The sequence below is a fragment of the Mustela nigripes genome, chromosome 7, assembly GCF_022355385.1.
Source record: "Mustela nigripes isolate SB6536 chromosome 7, MUSNIG.SB6536, whole genome shotgun sequence".
In the NCBI taxonomy this organism is placed as follows: domain Eukaryota; kingdom Metazoa; phylum Chordata; class Mammalia; order Carnivora; family Mustelidae; genus Mustela; species Mustela nigripes.
This window is the reverse complement of record NC_081563.1, coordinates 79,133,680-79,159,809: the sequence shown is the minus strand read 5'-3', so window position 1 is coordinate 79,159,809 and position 26,130 is coordinate 79,133,680. Positions and strand designations below refer to the sequence as shown.

At 50.6% G+C, this 26,130-nt stretch overlaps 1 protein-coding gene across 1 annotated transcript in view; it reads right to left on the bottom strand.

Annotated features, from left to right (window-relative positions):
* RHOQ (ras homolog family member Q) overlaps nucleotides 1-25,202 on the bottom strand; it is a 36,280-nt gene extending 11,078 nt beyond the window's left edge. The window contains exons 1-2 of the mRNA XM_059406238.1: nucleotides 24,594-25,202; nucleotides 23,966-24,024 (exon numbers count right to left, since the gene is read on the bottom strand). Of these exons, the coding sequence (XP_059262221.1) occupies nucleotides 23,966-24,024; nucleotides 24,594-25,044 (510 nt within the window). The 5' untranslated portion in view covers nucleotides 25,045-25,202. The remainder of the gene's footprint in view (nucleotides 1-23,965; nucleotides 24,025-24,593) is intronic.
* Nucleotides 25,203-26,130: the final 928 nt, after the last annotated feature.

The window sequence follows — 26,130 nt, the reverse complement described above, 5'->3', positions numbered from 1 at the left end:
ATAGCAAACACATGTTAAGATAAATGAGCGAGCTGGTCAAGTGTTTTGAGCTCTTCAACACACAAGCCTGACTTTCCAAAAAAAGACAAACCACAACTTCAGAGCTGGCGCGATTTCTTTTGTGCGCAGCGAGACGACTTCCCTTGTAAAGGACTGAGAGCTCAAAGTCTGTATCGTCTGCAGCTGTAATTACACGTTGCTTTCCCTGAAACGGAGGTCAGCGGGCCTAAGGCATGCACACAGAAAGTAAATGTCAGGCCACACTCCCATGCAGGATACTCCTTTTCGGGTTTTCTCAGCACATTTCATGGCGGTGGAAAATTCATTCATTTATCCCACCGAGTATCCAGCACTAGGCGCTGGCCACGGTGCAGGCTACAGTGAAAAACACACCTGGCCCCGGAGGCTCATAGGGTAGCAGAGGGAAGGCAAGTGCATCTCAGGTCAGGCAGGACTGCTCCGCATCAGAGGCTTTTGGAGATGTGGGGGTTGTTTCTATGGTCAACACCAATGGGGGCCTCTACTGGCAATGAGGGATGGGAGCCAGCGTCCTGTGTAACTTGTGTAACGAGTAACGGTCCCAGGTACCACAGGACTAGTGAGCGTACTGCGAGGCGTTGATAAACATGACAGACCCTTTTATAAAGACCCGAACTAGGACCTAACTCCGTTGTACATAAAAGCACAAAGTATTTGTTGCGTGGTTTTCATGAATTTTCTAGGATGGTAACTTCAGTGCAAATTGAAGGAGAAAGGGAGGCTATACTTTATTTGGCTCAAATCATAATAGGAGTTGCGCGTTACTGTAAGAATAACGGCACACCACAGGCAATATCGCTCTTTGCGTGGAACTACCAATAAGACACAATTATATTCGTCAACCTCAATAGCTGGGCCTTCGTGGTCATTCCACCTGCAAGTGTAGGCATCTGACTACTTCACTGTGATTTGTGGAGCACTCAGACCTGGAAACTTAGGAATTTAATGCTGAAATAAATATTTTTATTGTGACTTTCCTTTTATTCTCCTTCCTGTCGTAAGATGTTACGTTGAATTAAAATGATGTGTATCAAGTACGCCTCCTGCAGATTTCCTTTGAGGAAAAGGAGACAGGTTTGTTATGAACAGGGGAGATGGGTCTGACACAGTTGAGGCACGGAGGCAGGCATTTAACAAAATGAGACCAAAGTGACAAGAAATGCAAATCAGGATAGTTGCTCAGAGGGAAAATAACCCAGGAGGCCAGGTTCAGTCTAAGGGTGAGGAAAGACCTGTTGGGTGGAGAGACTCTAACCTGAGATCTGGGGGGCAGTTTAAGGAGGCAGATACTGGACAGTATGTGCAAAGGCCCTGGGGCAGAATCACCCTGACAGACAGATGAGGTCCTGGGGAAAGGCCAGAGTGACAGACAAGGCAGGGATGGAAAGGAAGCCATCCTGGGTCATCAGAGCCATTGCAATGGAAAGTTATGGAAAGGTTCGGGGCAGGGAGGAAGTGGTATAACTTATTTTTTTTTAAAAGGCAACTCGGGCTGCTTTGTGGAGAATGAATTAGAGGTGGACTGGAGAGCTGGAGAAAGGCTGTGACAGTAATTCAGCCTAGAGAAGATAATAGCATGGACCCAGTGGGAGTGGCCGACAGCTGGAAAAATGGAGGATTCTAGATCTACCCTGGAAGTGGACTCAGACTTGGGGGACGAGCTGGATGTGGAGCTGAAGGTCAGGAAGGGCTCTGGAAGAATCCAGGGTTCAGCTTGTGCAGCTGAATGGATAGATAATGTCTTGGACAGAGAAGACAAAGCCTGTGGGTAGAGAAGCACATGAGGGAGAAAACTCAATAGGCCAGTTGCTGGACGTATTAAGCTTCAGATGTCAAGTATCTAGTCAGGAAAGTGTATGTGGAGGAGCTCTCTGCCTTCTGAGTGTCTAGATGCTTCCTGGTAGCTAAATTAGAAGCATTCCAAATTCGACATTTCTGCATTACAATAACTTCTTCTCTCTCTCAAACGTGCAACTCCTCCTATGTTCGCCCTCTCAGTGAAAGATACCACCACTCATTCAGGTGTGAGCCAGACCCGGAGACATTCCAGATACTTAGCAAGAGAGCCCCTTGCCCAGGCGCCCACTGTCCTTCCCCTCCCAAACCTCTTTACCTGGGTAGTTCCTATTCAGCTTCCAAGCTTTGGTCTAAAAATCTCTGCATCCAACAAACCTTCCCTGAACCCGCAGTTCAGACTAACACCCACTGTTCTGTGCTTCCTTGGCACCCTGGGCCCCTCCCTCCATCTTACTTTCTACTAGAACCGGACTGGCTCTCTTCTTGTCTGAATCCTCCACAGACTCCCTGAGGGCAGGGGACAGTTCAAAGCCTGGCTCATAGTAGCGGCTTATCAAATCATTGTTGCATGAATGAGGCTGGTGTGTTCGAAGGTGAAGCCCAAAAGGTTCCCGGCTGCTGGATCGCCGCTGGCTTGCACCAGGCTAGCTACAAAGCTGGAGAAGGTGGAGCAAGTGAATTCTCCAGCAACAGGCTAGTTTCTCCCACTGCTGTCACCGCCTTCAGCCAAGAATCAAACTGCCTCCTGCAATCAAGGCAATTTTCCTGTGATGCACTGAGGGGTCCAACCCTTTGGCCTGAGCGACGGGAGCCCTGAAGTAATGGCGCCTCAGACCGAGATCCTTGCAGCATTTTTAGTTCCTGCTACTGCTCTTCGCCGCTGCCTTTTCTTCAGTGCCTTGACCTTTACTGTAACTGGGTAAGGAGGATATTGTTGATTGTCTACCCAGCACCCTTCTCCTACTTCCACCCTTCCAAAACTGATTTAGTTCAGCCCCATCTCTCCTTCACCCCAAGGCATGCCTCCACAGCCTCAGAGTCCAGACTCAGCTAAGGTGATCCCTGGTTAGACTAAGCCGTCTTGGAGTCCCACTGGCTACTGTCAGGTTCCTGAGTGGGTACCTGACCTAGGTTGTCCAATCAGAATGAAGTAGCCCCTGGATTTTTCCACGGTAATTGGTAATTTTTCCATTACCAATCCCCAGGGTCATGGTCACTGGTGTTTGGGCGGGTACATGATCTGAGAAGTCCGATCAGAATGAAGTACTCCCTAGACTACTTGAGGTAGCAACCCCCGCCTCCGTCTTCTCCGGCTGTTCCTCTTCGTCGCTTCCCCTCCCCCCATCCACCCCATCAGTATATAAGGATTTGTCCCTCACTGGCCCCATCTCTGCAGCTCATGGAGACTATCTGGGGACTCCTTTCTACATCAGCCAGTGCTCTGGTCCCTGTACCACAGTGGAGCAGGTGCTGCCCCAGGGCTAGCCACACACAGGAAGGCATATGTGAGTCCCAGGACAGACACTGCCAGGGGCCCATCCACATCTGGTTCACAGGTCACCTGGGCCTCCTACAGCGGGGGCTGGGGGTACCACATGGAGCACAGACAGCCAACACAGAACTGAGAGTTAGGGACGAGCCAGATCCAGGAGAAACACCATCTTCCTCAGCTGGGGACTAACACCCACCATTCGTTCTCTGCCTTTGAGGCCAGGGAAGACGCTCTCAAAGCCTGAAGACACCCACTGACATGGATACTTACTCCTGGGCTTTTAATGTACTAGGAAGACAAGCAGCCAAATGGCAAGAAAAGACCCCAGGAACGACACTCCGATTAAGCCTGAAATGCTGGTTTCTCTCTATGCCCAGAATGAGGCAGCCAAACTGCACAGAAGAGCTAAACCATGACTAACAGGCCCATTTGGAATCCGAGTACTTGAACCACACTCCTTGGCCAAACATACAGTGCAACCTGCCATCTGAGCCAAGAAGACTTCGGGGCAGGCAGTTAAAATCAGGGCAACCTAATGTAGTTCACAAATACACTTTCACGGAACAGACCCTTGGAAAAACACACAATTTAGGTTAGGGTGATGAACACTTTAGCAACTAGATCGAGGTGCTGGGTTTGCGACACTGTGAATGTATTAAGTGCCACTGGATGGCACACTTTAAGATGATTAACTTTATGTTGCATCAATTTCACCTTAATTTCAGAAAAATACACACCGGTCCACAGGTATGCAAAGTGGAGCCCTCGTGCCTACCCGCACACGCGCACACATACACACAGACACACAGACACATTCTCACAGAGATCTCTTTGAAATACAGGGCAGAAACACCCAACGCATCAAGTCCTGGGGACCTGAGTTAGATCACCACTATGCTGCTCCCAGTGTTGAGCAAGGCTTACCCCTCTTGGGGAGCGCTCTATACCCCTGACTCTACCTGCCTTGCATCACTTCCTTTATCTGCCCCCCTTCAGCTCTGGACTACAGAAGATTCCCAACAGAGCTCTCCCAGTCCTGTAGCAAGTAACCACACCACCTTACTCCAGCCTTATTTCACTTCCCAGCCCCGGGAAGGGCAGCTTGCTCCCGCGTTCATGCCAGCTCCAGCTTTCCCACTCATCCTGCACCATTAGCCTATGATGTAGGGCAGCTCTCACTTCCCAGAGGAAGAAGCCAAGGCTTGGAGAAGCTCCTCCCGCATCCAGAGGCCCAGGAGAGTGGGGCAGAAGTGAGGCAGGAACACCGTCCTAACAACTACTTTAGGGCTCTCCTGGCCCCTTTGTTTTGACCAGGCTGTACATCATAGGCTCTGGACACAGACTTTTTAAAACTCTGAATCACAGGCTTACTAGCTGTGTGGCCTTGGGCAAGTTACTTCCCACTTCTTTCCTGTATCTAGAAAATGGAGTAAGTGTTGGGAAGACTGAATGAGAAGGAGCTCTATACAGTAGGAAAGGCTCTCCCGCGGATGTGGTGGCTGTTGGCTTATGACCGTGCGCGGGGTGGTTCCTTGTCCACTCGGTTTCAGCCACTTTGGGGCAGAAGAATAAGCAGGTGGCAAAGGAGGGCTAACAGTGAATCAACTTTGTGGGAAGCACACTGAGAAGTGTTGCTGGTTTCCTAAATGCATAGCTGGTGGCAGTCCAGGCCAGAAGGCAGCATTTTATTAAAACTGTACTGCACTCGGACCATGGCACGGCCGCCGTGGCTTCGCAGGCTCATGCTGCTCACAGCTGCAGGCAGTTTTCAGTGGCTATGGAATGATAACTGGACGCACATTTGCACCGGCAATCCCGTGTGTTCCGAGAGGCTCCGCCAATCCACACGCCGGCGCTCCCACTGTAGAGAACCTGGCTGGGGAGCTGGGGCATGTGTAGAAGCAAACCAAGAGCTGGGGAACCGAAATCAGAGAGACAGAGCGCTCCAGGCCGATCAGGAAGCCGGTGACAATGAAACCTGGTGAGTAAAGCACCAGATACGTGGTCATTCCCGTGGTTTCAGGTGTCCATTCTCTTTTGTGTGTCCTCATGGAACCCTGGAGGCAGCAAGGGGACAGGTGTTCTGCCCCTGCCCTCCTGGGCACCGAGGCCGGCAGCTGTGCTCAGGGCACCAGGTGAAGAGGTGGGGAGACTCACTCAAGCAGCTGGGCGGGGCGGGGGGGGAGCGTGGTTTTCGGTCTTAGAGGTGTGGGCCATACGGTGTGGCCAGATTGCATGGGGACCTGCGCAGTGCCTGCTCCGGGCCCACCAGCTGCTCCCCACTAAGGTGAGTCCCGTTGAGCCCGCCATCCAGCACATCGGCTCCCTCAGTGCGTGTGTCATGTGCTGCCTGAAGTCAGACAGAACACCTGTCCCTTCAGGGAGGCATCACCTGACTTAGGTGATCTAGTAAGACACTGGCAGTGGGGGGCAGGGGGCACTGAATTATAGACAGGGAGCCAGAGGGCTTGGTCTGAGGTCTGGCGCTCCCACTCATGGGCCATGAGGGTAACCTGCACAAGTTATTTCAGTGTCTCTGGGTCTGTTTTCTTATCCATTAAAAAAAAAAAAGGAGGCAGGACAGGAAGGTAATATCACCTGCCTCTAAAGGTCGTTGTTATGGCTAAATGAAATCAACACATCCAAAGAAGGAGTCAAATGTAGGCACAAAATTAATGACAGGGGACACATGTGCTAAGTGGCACAGGAGTTCAGAGGGGAGAAGGTTTGTCCACCCTTGAGGATTAGAAAAGGCTGTGTGGAAAAACCCGCATGATCTAATGTTTCTGTATTAGTCTCCCACCGTGGCACAGACCTTCAGAAGACTTCCCTGGCCCCCCCAACAGGACCCCTTAGAAAGTCCAAGCCCTTTAGCCTGGTGGTGGAGGCTAGCCACCGCTGACATCCAATCTCCTCCCTAACTTATGACTACCAGCTTCCCTGATGACCACCCAATGGAGGCGCTCTGCTTCTCTCCTATGCGTCTCCCTCTGTGTTTTCTCTTGGCCTGTGATGCCTTGTCCTGCCTGTGTCCCCTCCTCATCCCAAACCCATACACAGGGGCCATCTTCTCACCTAAGAAAACTGCCCATCCCCAGAGCTGGACGTGCTCCTGCCCGCCTCCCGCTGTCATTAATACCTGTAGGTACAGTGACTAAGTCAAGGGAACTTGACACCCTAGGACACCCTAATTCTCAGACACTAGGCTACATTTTGCAAATTAGATTAATGAGAATCAAACTGCAGCTGTTATTAGTCATCTGCAATGTGGGTCACACTGGAGAACACCCAAATCTAATCAAGGGGACTAAAATGTATCTAAGCAAATCTATAACCTAATACAGCATGTTTTGGCCTTGCTGAAAAATAGGTTAACTGAAAAGTCGTGGTCTATACAGACTCTGCACAGTCTAGTAAAGAAGAAATTGCATAATTAGAATATCAGTATCCACCTAGCTCTGCCGACGGTTAAGACACTGGCTGTTGTGGACACACAGATCATAGTCACTGGGGAGCCACACTCTCCTGTGGAAGGAAAAGCTCATCAGAGGGTTCCAGGACCTAGAGAAAATATACATTTCCTCTAAGATTTCTAATTCTGTGTGTTGCAAAGCCTCCATCCCAAGCAAGCCAAAATTCATTTCCCCAAGTCCCCTGATGCTAAGGAAAGCTGCACTGGATAGCAGGCACCGGAAAGCATATCCATCACTCTAACTTTGTTCTTCATATTTATGTTTCTAGCTAAGAAAAAAAAAAAAAATGGGATCACTTTAGTTAAATCCCAGCCAACTGAACACATGCGTTTATCTCTGAGTGCTCCAAAATCCTCTAACATTATGGTAATTAAAAAAAAAAAAAAAAAAAGGCATAAAGCCACAGGGACAAAGCAAATAGGAAAGGAGACAAGAGCAAAACAATTCTAGAAGCTGGGAGGAGAAAGAATGAGTGGGACTTGACTTAGCAGACTCAGGAGGACAGCAATGAGAGGAAGGTAGGAGGCACCTAAAGACAGAGCCCCCTGAAGGTGTAGGAAGGGCAGCTGCCTGTTCTTCTGCAGGTGGACTGAAGCTGGAGCCACGACAAGGGGATGACGTGTGTCTGCTTACACAGCATCTAAATTCCAGATGCGGTTCTCTATCATGGTGAGTGCTTTCCCCAACCCTGACAACAGGTGGGGGTAGGTAGTATCCGCAGAGGGTAGAACAGAGGGTCCCCTGGTTGGGAGGATGCAAGATCCAGTTGAACGTCCTGAACATAAGGTCAGGACACATGCTAAAAATTAAGACCACTACTCTGCTTCCACCACTCGCTTCCCAGAATGGTGGCAGCCATGCCTGAACCCCTCAGACAGGAGAGTGGAAGATTCTTTTCTAAGGAATATGAGTAGCCCAAGGGCAGAGACCAAAATCTGATGTTGAAGAGTCCCCAGTGAAAAGGCCCCAACAGATCACCTCTAGCAATGGTTCTCAACTGGGGGTGCCAGGGGTAATGAAGGGTCATGTTGCCCCAAGGGAACATTTGGGAGACATTTTTGCTTGTCATGACTGGGACGAGATGCTACAGGCACCTACCTAGTGGGAAGAGGCCAGGGATGCTGCTAAATGTCCTGCAATACACAGGACGGCCACCATAACCAAAAATTTTCTGGCCCAAAATAAAATCGAGAGTGCTGAGGTAGGGAAATCCTGACCTTCAGTAAGGACGAGAGTCAGCCAACTTCACTCATACACACAGAACTTCCCACATGCCCCAGTGCCACTCTCATAAAAGTCCTCTGAGGAACGACCATTAAAGACAAATCCAAATGTGATACTATGCAAAGAGACATAAAGCTTCGAATAACTATCATTAACATCCTTAGAGAAATTAGAAAAGACACTCAATCAAAAAAGCAAAACAGGGACGCCTGGGTGGCTCAGTTGGTTAAGCAGCTGCCTTCGGATCAGGTCATGATCCCAGCGTCCTGGGATCGAGTCCCACATCAGGCTCCTTGCTCAGCAGGGAGCCTGCTTCTCCCTCTGCCTATGCCTACCATTCTATCTGCCTGTGCTTGCTCTCTCCCCCCCCCTCTCTCTCTGATAAATAAATAAAATCTTTAAAATAAAAAAAAATTTAAAAAAAAAGCAAAACAAACTAGACTTAGAAGATGCCAAAGGAAAAGAAAAAGGAGCATCTAAAGAACAGGAAAAGGCTCTTAAAAATTAAAAATAGAACCACAATTGGACACCTGGGTGGCTCAGTAGGTTAAGCCTCTGCCTTCGGCTCAGGTCATGGTCTCAGGGTCCTGGGATCGAGCCCCACATCAGGTTCTTTGCTCAGAGGGGATCCTGCTTTCCCCTCTCTCTCTCTGCCTGCCTCTCTGCCTACCTATGATCTCTCTGTCAAATAAATAAAATTAAGAAAAAAAAATAGAACCACATTTAAAGAAACAATAGGATGGATGGTAAAATTGAGGAACACTCCCTAAAACAAAGCAAAAACACAGAGGGAACAAATATTTAAAAAATTAGAGGACCAGTCCAAGAACTCCAACATTTAAATCTTGGGAGTTGTAGTGTAACAGAAAAGATCAACTGGAAATGAAGAGATCAAAGAAACAAACCAAGAAAATTTCTCAGAACTGAAGGATATGGGTTTCCAGATTGGAAGGGCCCATGATAGCTAGCTAGACCTTACCCCAATATCATGATTGTGAAATTTCAGGAGGGTAAAATGGCAGGTCCTAAAAGTTTCCAGAGAGTAGAACGAAATTCTTGATAGCACATCAAGGATCAGATTGGCATCAGACTTTTTAACAGCATGTATCAAAGCAAGACAACAATGGAACCATGCCTTCAAAATGCGGAGAAGGAAGAAACAGGTTTCCAATCAATTTTCAAAGTGTCCATCAGATCTGCAGGACGTAAAAACATTTTCAGAAACACCAGGTGTCCAAAGTTTTGCCTACAATGCACCCTTTCTCAGGAAACTAATAAAAATATGCCCTCACAGAATGAAGGAATAAGCCAAGAAGACATGAAAAAGAGAAAAAGGGATCTAATCCAAGAGACAAAGCCCAAGGCCATCCCATAATGGTTAGGGGAAATCCCAAGCTGTGTAGCAGGCTGGAGGCAACCAGCCCAGACTGGGGCACATCAGAGGACTGGTGAGGGATGCCTTCAAGAAGAAACTGGTAGAATATGTAACATGTCCAAATGCATGGAATTGCAAGATTGGGGCAAAACTGAAACATGCAGTGAAAAAAGCAAGGAAAGAGGCAATAAAATTACTCATTCCAGGAAACAAAATCTGGTACAAAAGGGAAGCATAATTATAGCACACTGCAAGGCTCGACTGTGCTGACACAGTGACAAGAATGTAAACATCGATCAGTGATCGAACAGAAATCACCATCTCGCTACTGCGCAAGGGGAATGGGAAGTGGAAGGCATATACACAAGCACTAAGGTCCTCATTCTTGGTGTGAAGTCAAAATAGGGTAGTTTTTACCAAATTCAACAGCTACAAGTTTAATTTGGGAGTAGGAAATGACTTTTCTATAGGGGAAGTGGAGAGGGATCTATTGTTTTTGGAAAAGGTTCTCATAGAACTGCTGACCCTTTAAACTATGTGCATATACAACTTCAATAAAAATGAAATGACTTCGGGGTGCCAGGGTGGCTCAGTGGGTTAAGCCTCTGCCTTTGGCTCAGGTCATAACCTCAGGGTCCTGGGATGGAGCCCTGCATTGGGCTCTCTGCTCAGCGAGGAGCCTGCTTCCTCCTCTCTCTCTGACTGCTCTCTGCCTGCTTATGATCTGTCTGTCAAATAAATAAATCTTTAAAAAAAATGAAATGACTTCTTAAAAATTAGAGGAAAATAGAATAAAGAAGTAAATTTCTACATATATTCAGTATCACCACCTAGAGTCAAACACTAACATTTTGACAGTTTTGTTCCAATTTTTTCTCTTCATATATGACATATATGGGTATTTTTCAAAGTTGTCATCATGAGATGTGTGTGTGTGTGTGTGTGTGTATATACACACACAGTTTTGAACCCTGCTCTTTTACACATAACACATCATTAGCCTTTTCACTATCTTTAAATATTTGTTGAAAGCAGGTATTTTGGAAAAGATTTTATTTATTTGAGAGAGAAAGAGAAAGTAAGGAGGGAGAGGGAGAGAGAGAATCTGAAGCAGATCCTCCCTCCCTGACTCCTCAGTCAGAGCCTGATGCGGGGCTTGATCCCGCGATCGCAAGATCATGACCTGAACAGAAACCGAGAGTCAAATGCTTAACCGACTGAGCCACCCAGGCACCCCTTGAAAGCAGATTTTAATGGCTGCGATTATCCTAATACACATCATGCTATCATTTAACAAATCGCTTTTTAATATGCATTGATGTGTTCACAATTTATCACTATTTTAAAAATCATAAAAAAAAAAACCAGTTCTTTGCAAATCTGTGTACTCTGAATGCTTTCTTGGTGTAAATTTGTAGAAATGGATCCCTGAAGTGATCTTTGCCAAATTAACCCTCAACAGTTTGGGTTCGCTTTTACTCCCAACAGTGGTGCACAGAGCATCAGCTTCCTTAACTCCTGGGTATCAATTTTTCCCTTCTTGCCCAACGTGATAGGTAAAATGAAAAGTTTTTATTTGCATTATCTCTGCATATTGTAAGTTCACTGGCTAGAATAGTCCCTATTTATCCACAGGGATACATTTCAAGATCCTCAGTGAATGCCTGATAAGAAAATAAAACAATATACTATAATGAAAGTTATGTGAAGTGGTCTCTCTCCCTCTCTCAAAATATCTTACTGTAGATATGGACTTGCCCTCCCTGTGATGCTGTGAGATGCTAAAATGCCCACGTGATTAGATGCAGCGAGGTGATGCCGTAAGTCACCACTATGACGTAGCGCTAGGTAGGACACTCCTGCCCTTCCGATGGCATGTCAGAAGGAGGACACTTCTGGACTGCAGCTGACCACGGGTAACTGAAGCTTCAAGAAGCAAAACCCCGGGTGGTATGGGGGATTACTGTATGCTTTTCCTCTTTTGGGAGCTTTTGGTTTATGTCTTGTGTCTATTTTCCCACCAAGACCACATGGTAAATTACTCCTTTGGCAACCTCATTTATATCTGGATCTCTTATGAGTTAACACAAATCAGACCCATGGACCCAATGATCTGTGAGTGCCTGGGTTGTGTTTCTGAATCTCAATGGCCTCACTATCTGTGAGGCTCTGGGCAAGTGGCCAAGCAGTGCAATGCCTTTGTGTCTCCCCTCACATTCTACCATTTCCACCTTCTCACGGCACATCACATTGCTTTCTTTCTCTTTCTCTCTCTCTCTCCCTCCCTGCACATCACATTTCTACTTGCATTTTGATCATCTGTATACATCTTCTCTTCCTACTAGACTCTAAATTCCTACTGATGGGTCTTTATTCCTCACCTCACCTGTGTTTAACAGATACTCTTAGATCTGCTGAATAAAGATATAAAGGTGTTGGTGGGGGTTGGGAGACTATGAACAGAGGTACAGATTGAACCAGACCCTGGAAGGGGAAATGGGAGACCAGCTCCATCCCCGCTCAGGAAAGGGTGAAGAGAGTGTGAGGGTATGCGGAACAGAGCTCTACTTTCTGCCTCAGCACCCAAAAACGGGTTCCTAGGACCTGGGGCAGAGTGTCCATGTAATAATGGCTGATAAAAAGGAATAAAAAGGAAAGACGTGGATTATTCAGCCATAAAAAGGAAATGAATTACTGAACATCCTATATTATATATATTATATATATATGTACATGTATATATATATAAATTCTATGAATTTTGAAAACATTACACCAAGTGAAGAAGCCTGACAGAAAAGGCTTACATGATTCCACTTCTATGAAACTTCTGAAATAAGCAAGTCCATAGAGATAGAAAGTAGTTCAGTGCTTGCCAGGGGCTGGGGAACAGGAAAATGGATAGTGACTGCTAATGGGTAGAGGGTTTCTTTGGGGGATGATGAGAATGTTCTGGAATTAAATAGTGGCAATGATTGCACAACTTTGTCCATATATAAAATCCACTGAATGTGAATTATATCTCAATTTTATGAGAGGGAAAGAAGTAAAACTCACACACCCAGTGGTTTGGTCCATGAGGTATTTCAGAGGAATCAGTTTCTTTCTAACATCAGCTTGCCTGGACAGTGAAGCTTCCATGCCGCTCTGTGAGGTGGGACAGCAGGGTGTCCTAGCTCCCTGCAGGGAGCACTGGTGTCTCCCCTCCTTCCAGGCCAAGCTGAACAGGTCAGCCCACGGGCTCTCCCCTCCTCTTGCTGTTAGCAGAGTGCCACAGGACAGGGCGACACACTGCAGGGCTCCTGTAGAGCCAGACTTGCTGGAGAACAGTTCACACCCTGGTCCGTATTTTATCCAAGCAGACCTGGCAGCTTTTCTGCTAACGGGTTCCATGAGTTAAGAAATGAATTCTATTACACTTAAATGGGCGATGCTTTAGAATGACTACCTATAATCTGATTTTAAAGACCTTCCGTAATGTCCAGACAGATCAGAATCCCCTTTAAAATGAGCTGTTCTCATCAGAGAGGTTCTTTCCATAATAATCTTTCCGACAGATGCCCCTAAACCCCACACTCACCTACCTCCTGCTGGGATCCCCCAACTTTTTGCCAAGTGCTGGGCACCACGGGCAGTCCCCCTCTGAGGGCTTATAATCTGGGTGCCGAGGAAAGAGTTCTATATGAATGAGACCAGAGGCTAGGCTATGGCCTATAGACAATTTCTCCGTTGAAATTCAAAGAAGGGGTTCAACTGCAAGATGGCCAGAGTCACAGAGGAGGGAGGAGGTCACAGGGCACCTCAGCCTCAGGAGGGCCTTCTCACTTCCCACAGATCTGGACAAAGACCTGGACGAAGGCTTCAGCCTTTACACACACCCCCAGAAGGAAGCAGGGAACCTGCCACCTCTCTCCTCTTGCCGCTCATATCCAGCCCCTTCCCCATCCCTCCAGGGCCAGAGGCCACTAGAAACAGCCCAAGGTAATAAATGTGAGCCCTGAGCCAGCTCACTGGGGAGGACAGCCCTTTGAAAAGTAAGCTGGGGAAAATGGAATTTTAATTGAACTGGACATTCAGGAGTAAATGTTCTCTCTCCCTGGCAGCTCTTAGAGGGGGCGTACTTTGAGCCAACACATTCATAATCCCAACCATTATGCCATGTGAAAGAGGATGGTTTTTCTATACTGAAACAAGCTGGGGAAAAAAAGAAGGGGGGGGGCAGAGACAGAGAGAGAGGGAGGGAGGGAGAGAGAGGGGGAGGAAGGAAGGAAGGTAGGTCGGTTGGTCGGTCAGCCAGCCAGGAGAATGGAAGAGGACACTTACACAGAAAGCTTTGGTCAGCCAGAGTAATTACTGCCGAGATGCATGTCTGAGTAACAGCCCTTCCTCCAACTGCTCCTGGTGACCTGCCTGGGGACTTTTAATACAAAAGGACGTCATAGCCCATCTGTTGCTTTGGAACTAATTTAGCACAAACCAAACTGGCAGAGTCCTCAGGGGCAGGTCTGTCAGCACCTGGAGTGCTAACCTCAGCTACAGTGAACAGAGCAGGGCCCAGGCCCCAATCTGTCTAGCCACTTAAGGCACAGGAGAAAAATGCCTTGGCACTTAGACCTCATTAAGGAATACCAGTGGAGCCTACTATGTGCCCTGGGCCAGACAGCACATCAATGGAGCCAAGGGCAGCTTAGGAAGTTCTGTTTCAAGTTCCTTCTGATAGTGCCCTTGGCCACATCTGTACCAAACCAGCTAAGTAGGGAGCTTCGATTCATTCCAATAAGTATCAAGAGTCCCAGCCATGTGTACAGAACTAGAAATAGGATGGATGGCACTGCATTTGGTAGCGTAGGGGTTAAAAAGTAAATAAATTATGTTCCCTGCACTCCAGGGACAGTGTCTGGGGGGCCGAATGCATGTATGTGATGTCTGTGTGTGATGTGTGTCCAGCATATGCATGTGTGCATGTGTATATGCACAGAGTAGGTGTGTAAATCCATGGAGGATGTGTATATGTATGTTGTATATGCAATGTGTGCTGGATGTGTGTGTGTATGGGGTTATGTGTGTATATGGGGGGGGTGTGAGGTTTGTCTATGTGCATGGTGTATATGTGTGTCTGTGTGAGGGAGTGTATACGGTGAGGGGTGTGTATGTGGTGTGCATGTGTGTGGTGTGTATGTGGTGTGTGTGTGTGTGTGTAAGGGGGTATGTGTCTATGTGTATAGTGTGTGAGGCATGTGTGTTGTGTGTGTGGTGTGGTGCATATATGATATGTGTGTATGTGTGTGTATGTGTATGATGCATATGTGATGTGTGGTATGTGTGGCGGTATGTCTCTGTGTGATGTACGTACATGATATGCGGTGCGTGTGGTGTGTGTATGTGCATGATGTATATGTGTGTGTGGAGGGGGTGTATGTGGTGTGAGGGGTGTGTGTATGGTATATATGTGATATGGTGTGTATGTATATGAGGGGGTAGTGTCTACGCATGTAGTGTATGAGGCATGTGTGTAGTGTATATGTGTGTATGTGTGTGGTGTGTATGTATATAGGTGGTGTGGGAGGAGTGGGGAAAATATGGGGGGGGGGCAGGGGAGGGGCTGAGGGGAGGCGGCTTGCTATGAGGAGATAGTGAGTACACAATATTTAGTAACTCAGACTTTTCAGCCCGCATCAGAATCCCCCGGAGGGTCTATAGGAACAGAGCTGTTGGGGAGTTTCTGATTCAGGAGGTCTGGGGTGGCCTCTAAGAAAGTGGATTTCTAACAAGTTCTCAGGAGATGGTCTCGGTTCGAGGAGCACATCTGAGAAGGAGGGCAGTAACTCAAACTTTGCTGAGCATCTAGGACAGGGCAGAATCCGAGCTGCGCACTTCCGGCGCCTACAAATCAACCTGGCAAACCCCTACGGAGCTGAGCTCTCATGCGCAGCCGGTCTCCTACCAGAGCCGGGACCCTCTGCCCTCCCACCCCGTAAACAGGGTGAGGACCCTACCCTTTCGCTGAACAGGGAGCTCGGACCCAGATGCGGTCCTCCCCAATGGTTTGCTGACAGACTGCATGAAGGTTTTCATTTCGTCCTGAAACCACGGGGGCTACCGCAGGGGCCGGAAGAAAGGGGTCCCTGCAGAGCTCATGTCCATGCGGACAGCTCAGGAAGGCAAACAAAATGAGCAGGGGTGGGAGAGGCAGTCTCTGGCTGTAAACAGGGAATACTCAGTTGTAAGTGGGACAGACTGGAAATGTTTCATTTGGAAACAGTTTTCCCCTAAAAAGGAGCTCTTAGGGGGAGGAAGGCCTAGAGCAGCGCTATGGGGACAGAAAAGGCACTGTGGCAGGCCAAAGCTGGCCAGCCTGGCGGTCCCCAGTGACCAAGCTCATGTCAGGTCAAGGCTAGGAGGCCACAAACAAGGGGCAAACAAGGGCAAAGATGCAAAGGGCTGGGGAGGGGGCTCCTGGGCTGGAGGAGAGCCAGCTGAAGTTAACACAGAACTTGCCCAGTACCCCCTTCCCTGCACCCAAAGGGCACTGAGCGGCTTCCGCATCCTCACCCACAGCTCAGCCGCCTGCACCACCAGGGGAGGCCTCTTTTCAAGCAGGAGTGTGGGTTAATGAACACACTGACCAAACACCCTTCACTTCTGGGGGCCAGCGTTTGGGGGGCCATGTGAGCAGCAGCCCCGACCCCTCCACCACCAGACACCATTCCACCAGCTCTTCCATCTGGAAAAGCGATGCTCTCCCGGCGTACTTGTTGCATGAAAAATTCAACGACGGAATACGGGCGATGTAAAAGAGACATCTAACACCATGGAGCTGATTAGCATGAGGAATTTAACATAAAGAACCCAGGGCTTGGAGAAGGACAGCTTGCTTGCTGTTTGTTGCCTTTCACCAGCTTCATGGTCTGGAAGGCGTCCTTAACCTCCCCGACCCGCAAACGGAGGCAAACACCACTTGCTTCCTGTCCTCACAGAGCAGGCGAGAAGCATCTGGGAGGTACCAAATGCAACATGCTTTGCAGTCTATAAAATACCACTCAGTGGGGAGTGTGTCGTTAGTAAAACCCTCAGATTCTACCCTGAGTCTAGGCAGGGCTGGCAAGTCTGGGGAGTGGGAGAGAGGCGGCTGGTTCCCTGCTCCCACCAGCCACTTGAAAAGAAGACAGTAACAAAAATAAAGTCCCTCCCCTCCCCTTTCTGTTCTTTCTATTAAAATCAACAAGCAACACAGCACCAGATTAATATCCCTCTAATTACTAAGTTGTCAGTTACTGGGTGAAACACTCCCTCATTTAATGATCAGCCCGGCTCCACAAGTCGACACTGATACCAGGGATCTGGGAGCCACATGGACACATTTGGGACATCCCACTGTGCCTGTGTTCCCCATCCTCTTCCTCCCCACCCAGAATACAAGCTCCCGGTGACCTTCTGCCGCGTGACCTCATTCAATCCAATGCTCCCCCTTGTCTTCCTTCACGGGACAGAGACGAGATCATGAGTTCTGTATGTGGTGGCGGGGCGCGGGGGGGGGGGGGCAGCAGTGAAGTTGCTGGGCAGGATGGCTCCCGCTGGAAGGGACCACCCAAGCCGAGGGTTGCCCGTCCCAGGCCCTACCCCTCGGCCTTGAGCCTGAGAACTGGAAGCTTTGGTTTGATCCAATGACTCTGCGAGGTGGTTCATCTACCATCCCCATTTCACAGCTGAGAAAAAGGAATTTCCAAGCCCTGGCAGTGCAGTGTGGGGGCTCACAGCTGCTACCAATATCTTCTACTCTCTCCCACCTCTTCCCACAAGCCCACATCTTCCACAAAGCTCAGCTCTGCCACCTCTTTGGGGGGAGGGACCAGGGAGCAGTTGGTTTCATAGGATGAGATTTCCCAGCTATGTAGGCCATCTGACCCCTCCTGTCCCCTCCCATGGAACACAGAGCCAATGCTGCATCAACATCACGGGAGCTGAGCTGGTGTGGGCCCCCAGCACCGGCCAGGACCATCACCCTCAGCCACCACGCAGGGTGACCACGGCAACCCTGGGAGGCAGACATCATCGCCCCCGTGCACCAGGGCTGGGGAGCCAGCTGGCCCTCCGGCCTTACAACATCAGAGAAGAGGAGTGGGATTCAGAGCTGGTCTGGAGAATCCAAACCCACACCACCGCGACCTAGATGTGAGAGGCCCTAGGAAAGTTGCAAAGGCCTGAGCCCACGAGAGTTCTGGGGGACGGGCCCACTGGTGACCACTAAACCTCCAGGCTCTCGGTGGGGATGTAATGGCTGCCTGGGCATCCCTTTGAGCCTGGGATTCCTTTGACCCTTGTAGACTGTTTTAAAGCTATTTTCCAAGCAACGGGTTGTGCCTGAAGCTATCACCTAAAGGCTCTCACCTTAGTCTTGGGTTAACCTTTTCACAGAAATGAGCTGACGGCCAAAGAAAAATCAACTCATTCTGAGAAGTATTTGTCGTATGCCTTCCATGCGCTGGGCACCTTAGTAAGGGCTGGAATCGGTGAGGAGAGAAAGACAGTCTTCACAGAGCTCAGAGGGAGTGAGGAGCGGCCCCAGAGGGCCCGGCAGGCAGTGGATCTGGGAGAACTCTTCTCCAAGAATCCTGGGAGAGCACCCATGAACCCACCATGGCCCGGGGCCACCAGCCCGCCCAGCCTCCCCACCATCCTCCCCGTGCTTCCTCTACCAAGCAGCTGCCTGCCAGAAACTAAAAGAGGAACAGCAAACTGCTGAGGGCAAGGAACTGCTCCTTGATCCAGGCTTGCCAAATTAGGGCAAAACCAAGCCCACTCAAGGGAAAAGGAAATCCAGCTGAGACTCACCAATTTCAGGTTTTAAAGACATGTGTGGTCTTGGTTTCTATTTTTTTGTAACTTCTTCTCTTCCCTCCTCCTTGCAGTTTGCTACTCTGTATTGGAGGCCTCTACCCACTGCTGCCAAGCCATGTGTCCTTGCTGGAAACTGACACCTCCATGGAAAGCTGCTTTGTTCTGTCTTGTTCCAATACCATTAGGTCTCATCTCCTGAAACCCCAAATTCCACAACAAAACCGCAAACACCCAGTTCCCCATAAGGCCTCTGACCCACGAGCTGTAAAATAATGCCTCCCATCTTTTTCATCACTGGGCACACATAGAAATGACATCTGCCCAGGCTTCTTGAGGCTGCACAAGGCCCCCCACCCCTCCCGGGGCAGACAGGATGTGATCTGAGCACACCTGTAACACCTGCTTCTGATACACCTGCCGGGAAGCACTGGTTCCCAGAGTACAAACGTCCATAAACCTCAAGACCACCACGACCGATGTGGAAGAGGCAGCCTGATGGGTCAGGGGATGGGGACAGGGCCCATGTACACACAAACGGAAACCAGTGAGAGAGGACGCAGACTGCCCCCACCCCGGGGTTCCTGCCTGCACAACCACGGTCTGAGCTGACACATCCCAAACAGCTGAACAGAGTGACAACAAGGGAAGCGCGGAGCACTGGGTCACTGCAGAGGCGATGGAGCAACAAAGGCAGTCCACCCTCCCAATGCAAGGGAGGAAACCAGCGTTACGTGTGATGTGGTGCAGGCTGGAGATATAAATAGCTTCTATAAAGGTGAGGGAAAACGCACAGCCGACAAATCTAGTAGGTTACTAAGGGAAACCGGGATGCTTAGTACCCACGGCTCACCTGTTGAAGCTGCGCTGGGGCCCAGGGTCTGCTCTCTGGGCACTTCCAGGACAGAGTGCCGGGCTGCGGGCCCCTGGAGCCCATGGAGTGCGAGTGTGTGCTTCCCACGCCCTACCGATGCGCCCTGCAAGCCCCTTCCAAAGGAAGGAAAACCTTCTTCCTAATGGCCTCTCTGTCCAGTTCCCATAAGCCTACTTAACTCTCAATTTCCCCATCTAGCAAAAGTCTACCTCGGCAGGTAACCAGAGGACGCCTGCCTGAAGGCAGGAGAAGCCCAATGAGTGGCAAACTGCGGCCCTCCCCCTGGTCCCTTCCTGTTCTACGAGGCCTTTAGGGGCCTGCCACCCCAGGAAACACAGAAGATGGGGCATTCCGAGGCTGCCTCCCCTGGAGATTCCCTTCTGGAGGGGAAGTACTTCCCTGGTTCCCCAGAGGGCTTGGAGGGCAGCCACAGCTGCTGGGCTCTGTCAAGTAAGAAACAGATCTCACTTGTCACTGAAGAGCCAACCCCAGGGACACCTAAGTTAAAGCTATTTATAGCTCTATGTATGCATCCTTGAACCTGTGTGTGTTTCAGTCAACAGACATAGCAACACCACACCCAAAAGCATACATATGGACTTCCACACACAGAGGCAGCGGATAAATCTGGAACTTTAGGGAACACAAACGCACCCCCAACACACACCCTCTTGTGGGTGGGTATTCTGGGACCTGGGATAAACCGGGCGCCAGTCCTTCCCGCTTGAGAGTATCAAGTTCTGCCTTCCTGCCAAGGATGAAGAGATCAGCCTGGAACCCGCAGCCCAAGAGCAACTTGCCAGGTGGCTCTGCACCCCACAGAGAGCGAGAACTCTTCCCACTTCCCCTGAGTCCCAAACAGCACCGAGGCAGGAGGGAAAACACTGCTGGTCCCATCCCTCCCTGAATGGACAATGGGTCTGCTGCTACAGGGCCTCCACTGCAGTCCTGAGAGACTGGCAAGAAAGGAGAAGCTCCACAGAGACCCAGGCCGGAAGCCAGACCCCTCCACAGGGCCCTGGCGACGGGGAAGCCACCACTGCCCTCAACTTCCACTCCAAAATGCTGGGCGGTCAAAATGTCAGAGCTGCTCCTGGGCCACCCAGGGGCTTTGCCAAGCAAGAGAGGGTGCTTCCCTTTGGCCAAGGGTGTTGGGGATGTTGAGGGATGTGCCCAGGCAGAGCACATGACGCGGACTAAAGCAGCCCAGCACGCACTCATGTTCATCATTCCCTCTCCCTCCCCCTCCCTCTGCCAACAACCAAAGAGGCCAAGGGGGAAGCAACCTCCTCTGGAAGGCCAAAGGTCATCCACAACAGTCATTTTCTATGTTCCCTAATGTGAAAATTGGGCTAATGTTACCTACAGCTTTGAACCTGACTGAGGTCAAAGAGACCAAGAGCAAGCACAGACTGGAAGTTCCCACTCAAGGGAGGCACTGATTCTGTTAGTCAAATACAGTGAGTGAACATTCTGAACCAAGATTATGGAGAGAAAGTGACGTTTTCCAGGGCTGTGCACTTCCTCCTCAACCCTTCTTACGTCCCCAAGTGGAAGAGACTGAAACCTACAGACCGCACTTGTTTCTCAAAGTGCACACAGAACACCTAGTTTTCCGAAGTCTCTCTCCCGTCACTGGGCACACAGGCTCTGACGGAGAAAGGACACCATCTGATACCACAGGGCTTGTGGAGCAGGGAGCACTGGACCGCGTCCATGGGTCCAGTGGTGGGGACTGTGGGAATCCTGAAGTAGGAGCTGGCTCCATACCTCGGGGTGAGAAGGTTCTAGCATCTGGCATCTAGTGGAATTTCTATCAACTCCAGACATAATACACTATTCTCTTCCGCCTGTGACCCCCCTCCCCCAACAAAGCTGCCCAGAGTACAGTACAATAATTTCTTGTAATATTTATACCCATCTACTATGAGTGAAGAACAGTGTCAGCTGCTTTTATATACAGGAAACAGTTTAAGCCAGTCTACAACACTGCAGCACAGTTTCGAATTATCCATGTTCTTACTAGATCACAAAGAAGGTTAAGTACAGCCAGAATCACATGACTAGTAGAGCAAGGTGGAGATCTGAGCCCAGGCCTCTTTGGTTCCAAAGCCCGTGGGCCTTTCTCTGTCGTCTGTGAGGCTTAAAAATGTCTCTCTATATGTACACGTGTGTGTATGCATGTCTATGTGTTTACTGATCATTACTGTTATCATAAGATTAATCTGATACTGATTCATACAGGCATGAGAACTTAATGACCAAGAACAACACAGGAATCTCTTATTTAACACACATGAACAGATACCGGGTTCAGACACTTCTGTGCTATCATCAGCCATGGCAGACGTCTATCTTAAATTTATTCTTTTGTAATCCCTAAGTGCTTAGCACAGTGCTAGGTATACACTAGGCACTCCTCACTTCATCCTGTTGATGATTACTTGCTAAGATTGCTTATTAGTAATAAACTCTTAAACACTGAAAGATGAATTATCACTAACTTTGATCTAAAAGGAAAAGTTCCAAGCACTCCTGGGTGGCTCAGTTGGTTAAGTATCTGCCTTCGGCTCAGGTCATGATCCCAGGGTTTTGGGATCAAGTCCTCCATCAGGCTCTCCACTGCTTGTGTGTGTGCTCTCTCTCTGACATAATACATTTTTAAAATCTTTAAAAAGAAAATAAATAAATAAAAGGAAAAGTTCCAGACATTGGGAAAAAAACACTAAGGGGCCCTAAAATACATCTTGGCCAACAGAGTAGATGTCCCACCACTGGGTCAAAACAGTAATAGTTTGATGCCATTTGGTATGTGTCTTACAATCTCCGCTGGACACAGCAATCATGAGGACATATGGGAAGCCCTGGTTTTGTGAGGGGCTCAACTTCGGGTGATGATTAGAATCTGGGTTCTCTCCTCTGTAGCAGTAGCACACGACCCCCACTCAGAGAATGGCTGTCCAGGTTCCAGGTACTGAGTCTACAGACCCACAAGGACTCTAATCATCCCAGGTGGCATCTCAGCCCACCTCAACCGGGGGCAAATTCAGACCCAGGTCATAACCCCAGCAATACCTGTCAGTAGCTGTGTGATCTGAGGTCAGCTACCTAGCTTCTCTGAGCCCCAGTTTCTCCATCTACAGAGAAAGACTATCACTTAGCTCATGGGAAAAAAGAATATTTCACGTGGCTGCCCCATGCCTGATATGCAGAAGAAACTCAGTAAATATTAGTTGGGTTTGAATGTGCACAGAACAGCTCTGACATACACACATCCTTTTGAATAGGGCTCGTGGTCAAATGAATGGTCATGGTGACAAGTTAAAGGAGGAAAGGGAAGAGGTGGTAGTGAGAGAAGTTAAAATTAGAGATGATATTTAAAAACCAGTCTCCTTTTCAACCAACGATTTCAACCTGTTATTTATCAACCCGTCCGGCTCAAAAGTTGGGTTTTACTTAATGGACTGTGTTCTGCCTCTTGCCTTCCATACGTTCTGATAGAGTAACTAACAGCTACAAGGCAGGCACCCAAATGGGGCTCTGGCAAGCTAAGGACTGGTTGTACTGACCTGGGTGGGTTTGGTGAATCAGGACGGCCTCTGGCACCTTGCACTGCCCACAGTTTCTCTATCCTCAGATGCTTTTCTAACTTAACAGCTTAGAAACCAGAAGCCACATCAAGACACCCTCTGCAAGGCATTTTTCGGAATCCAACCTGGTACAACAATTCTGAAATCCAAATCTAGAAAAGCTACAAAGAAAAGATCCCCTTTATTGAGCACCTACCCAAGTGTGCCAACTCAGTGCTGAGCATCTGGCACAGTATAGGAACAGGGTATGTTTTCCATTCTAAGATAAGGAAACTGCACTGACACTTGCCAGAACACTCTCTAAGCCCCTCAGCTGTTCACATGTCCTCAAGGATTCAAGTCTGCACGACACGTGGAAACTTCTGCCCAACCCTGCATGTCTAATAACAGGGCTGGATTCTGCAAAACTTCATTACAGGCAATCATCCCACCTCCACAGCAAAAGTGGGTCTAGGAAGAGGGACAGGGACAGAGAGGAGAGCCACCTCTGCTATGTTAATGGTCAGAGGCCGCCAGGAGGACTGCGAATCTTCTTTCTGCACAATAATCTCTCCCAAAGAAAACCCAGTCACCTGGCCTTCCTACGGAAGGGAAGGGGGAGGGGAAAAAAAAAGCTCCTCCTCCAAGATTCATACTGAACTCCTAACCCTTTTTCCTCCTCCCTTCCCCGGGGAGTGGCTGGATGGTGGCTGTTTCTTTTCTTTTTTTTCCCTGTGGTCCTCTGGTAACACCACAAATTACGTTTGCAGGGACTCGAGTCCCAGAGTGCAATGATGTTGTAATAAACAGAACCGGGACCAAATGCCTTCCCATCATATTAGATGATGCCATTTCGCACCAATCAGGCTCCTCCGGCAGGCAGACCACTCACCAATAAGGGACCAGACAGAGGCTGCGAGGGGGAGACCTGGTCATCTGCAACTAAAAATAAGGGCGCTTCTTGATTGGCCGCTGCCACTTTGCAACAGGAGTTGGGACCCACACACCAGGCACCGTACAGAAAGCACACACAGGCAAAAACTTTCATAGCCCAGGGGTTCGCATGGGGTGGGCAGGGATGGGTTTGTTGTTAGGGTGGGGTTTTTTTTGTTTTTGTTTTTTCCTTTTCCTAATTTGCTGACTTAAAAAAGAAATAATGTCTTGATCCAGACGGACCCCTCGAAGACACACCCTCCTTCCTAGACATCTCAGTTTCCAAAGGCCACGTACAGCCACCCTGAATTGAGGAAAGGCAAGGGGGTGTCGGCCAGGGGCCAAGACACTCACCTGTCCGGCCGTGTCATAGAGTCCCAGGAGATACTGCTTGCCCCCTACGGTGACGCTGACTGCAAGGGCAGAAGTGGGGGCGGGGAGAGAAGCTCCATTATCCCGGGTCTGGGGCAATCTCGCTCCCCATCAGGACCTGCTTTTGGCAACCCAGCCGGAGGCATGCGGGCGCTCCCCGGGAGATGTCACCCCTTCTCCCTTGTGCCGGGCTCACTGTTTAGTGGCAGCGAGGACGGGGTGTGATGTGGCCCCACTTGCCCACTCCCTTCTCCCAAGTCCCCTAGCCACGTCTCGACCAGTGCCCCAAGTTGTTTCCCCCGGGGTTTGGGGCAATAAGGAGGAGCCCATGGGAAGGTCAAGAAGGTCGGCCCAGGCAGTCGGAGGGTTGGGAAGTGTGGGGAGCCGGGACTGACAGGGGGTGGGGCGGGGTAGGAAGAGGGGTCTCCCCGGCCCCTACAGGGAGGGCCAGAGAGGAGGCCTGGGGGTGGGGCTGGGAGCCCCGCGTTAGGCCGGGCTGTGGGGAGAGTGCGGAGCGCGCTCGGGGGAGGCGGTGAGGGGGCTCCGCCAAAGTTGTTCCAAAGTTCCCGGCCCGGGGAGCGGCCCCTTAGTCAGCAGTTCCGAGGCTTACCTGCGTAGTGGTCGAAGACGGTGGGCACGTACTCCTCCGGGAAGGCGTCGTTGGCATAGCTCATGAGTAGGCACGTCTTGCCCACCGCCCCGTCGCCGACCACCACGCACTTGAGCATCAGAGCGCCGGGCCCGTGAGCCATGCTGCGGCCGGCCGGCCTCCGGGCATGGTCCCCCCGGAGCCCCCGCCCCGGTCCCGGGCTCAGCCCCAGCCCGCCTGGGGGGTCCGCCGCCGCCGCCGCTCCGCGCAGCAGGGCCGCCCCCCCCGGCCCCATGCAGCGGCTCCCCCCGCCCGAGGGGAGGGGGCGGCGGGCCCGGAGCGCTGCCGCCGCCTCGGTCGCTGCCCGGATCCCCGCCCGGGCCCCGGTCGCCTCGCCCGCCCGCTGCACCCACCGCTCGGCGCCCGCGCCCTCTCCCCGGCCCGGCCTCCCCAGGAGGATCCGCTGGATCATAAGACTGGCCGGCCCCGGGGGAGACAGCAACTTTGGGGAGGGCAGCGGAGGGGAGGGGCCAGGCGGCTCTCCCCGCCCCGCGCCGGCTCGGGCCCCCTCCCGGCTGGGCCCCGGAGGAGGGCGGGCCCAAGCGCCACCCGGAGAGCCGGCCGCCTGCCCAGCGCCCCCGCCCGCCGGCTGCGCGCCCCGCGCCCCGCGCCCCGCGCCCCGCCCGCCGCTCGGGCCTGCCGGCTCACCCTAGCTTGACTCCCCGCGAGCGCTGGGGAGGGGGCGAGGGGGAGGAGCCACGGAGTAGCGAGCCGGGGCCGGAGTCGGGGCCGGGGGGCGGAGGGGGGAACTGGTGGGGGGAGGGGAAGGTGAGGCTGGGGGAGGTGGCCGCGAGGGAAGCGCTCGGGAGGAGCCGAGGGCTCCTCGCGCAAGTGGCCGCAGCGCCGGGAAGCGTCCAAAGGCCCGGGTGTTGGAAGAAGCCGAGGAGGCCTCTTGGGGGGAACCACGACGACTTCAACGGTGACGCAATAGTCATGCAAAATTATACATAGATATTTAAACTCCACCCGGAAGGCAGAATCTGTCCTATCGGCCTCTAAGGGCACAACAGAACTAGAAATCCGGGAAGGAAGAAAGGCCAAGAGGGTTTAAAAAACAATTTTTTAAAGGTGTTTGGGGTGATGGGGGAGGGGTGGTGGTGGCCCCACAGCTGGAGAGTAGGAACTCCGGCTTATTGCTTGGTTCCCCATCCCACCACCACCCCCAGGCTCTTCACAGCACGGAGCTTGAATCATTTACTTTGAAACTGGTGACTAAGGGAGTTACAGCATCTTGAACCACTGAAGCAAGCCCCGGCCAGCCAGCAAAGGGAGACCCAGCTGGCTCTGGACACGGCAAATGGACCCGTGCTTCCTCTGGAGGCAGCATCCTCAGAGGTCCTTCGAAAGTGTGAGGATGTGATCCATGAGGAGTGATACTCTTATTCTAAGACTTGCCACTGATCCTGGGGGGGCAACCCCTGATCCCTGCCTGGGAAACGCTCGGGAACACCATGTGGCCAGGTCCTGTTCACTGGCCTCTCCTGCTGCCCTGACCATG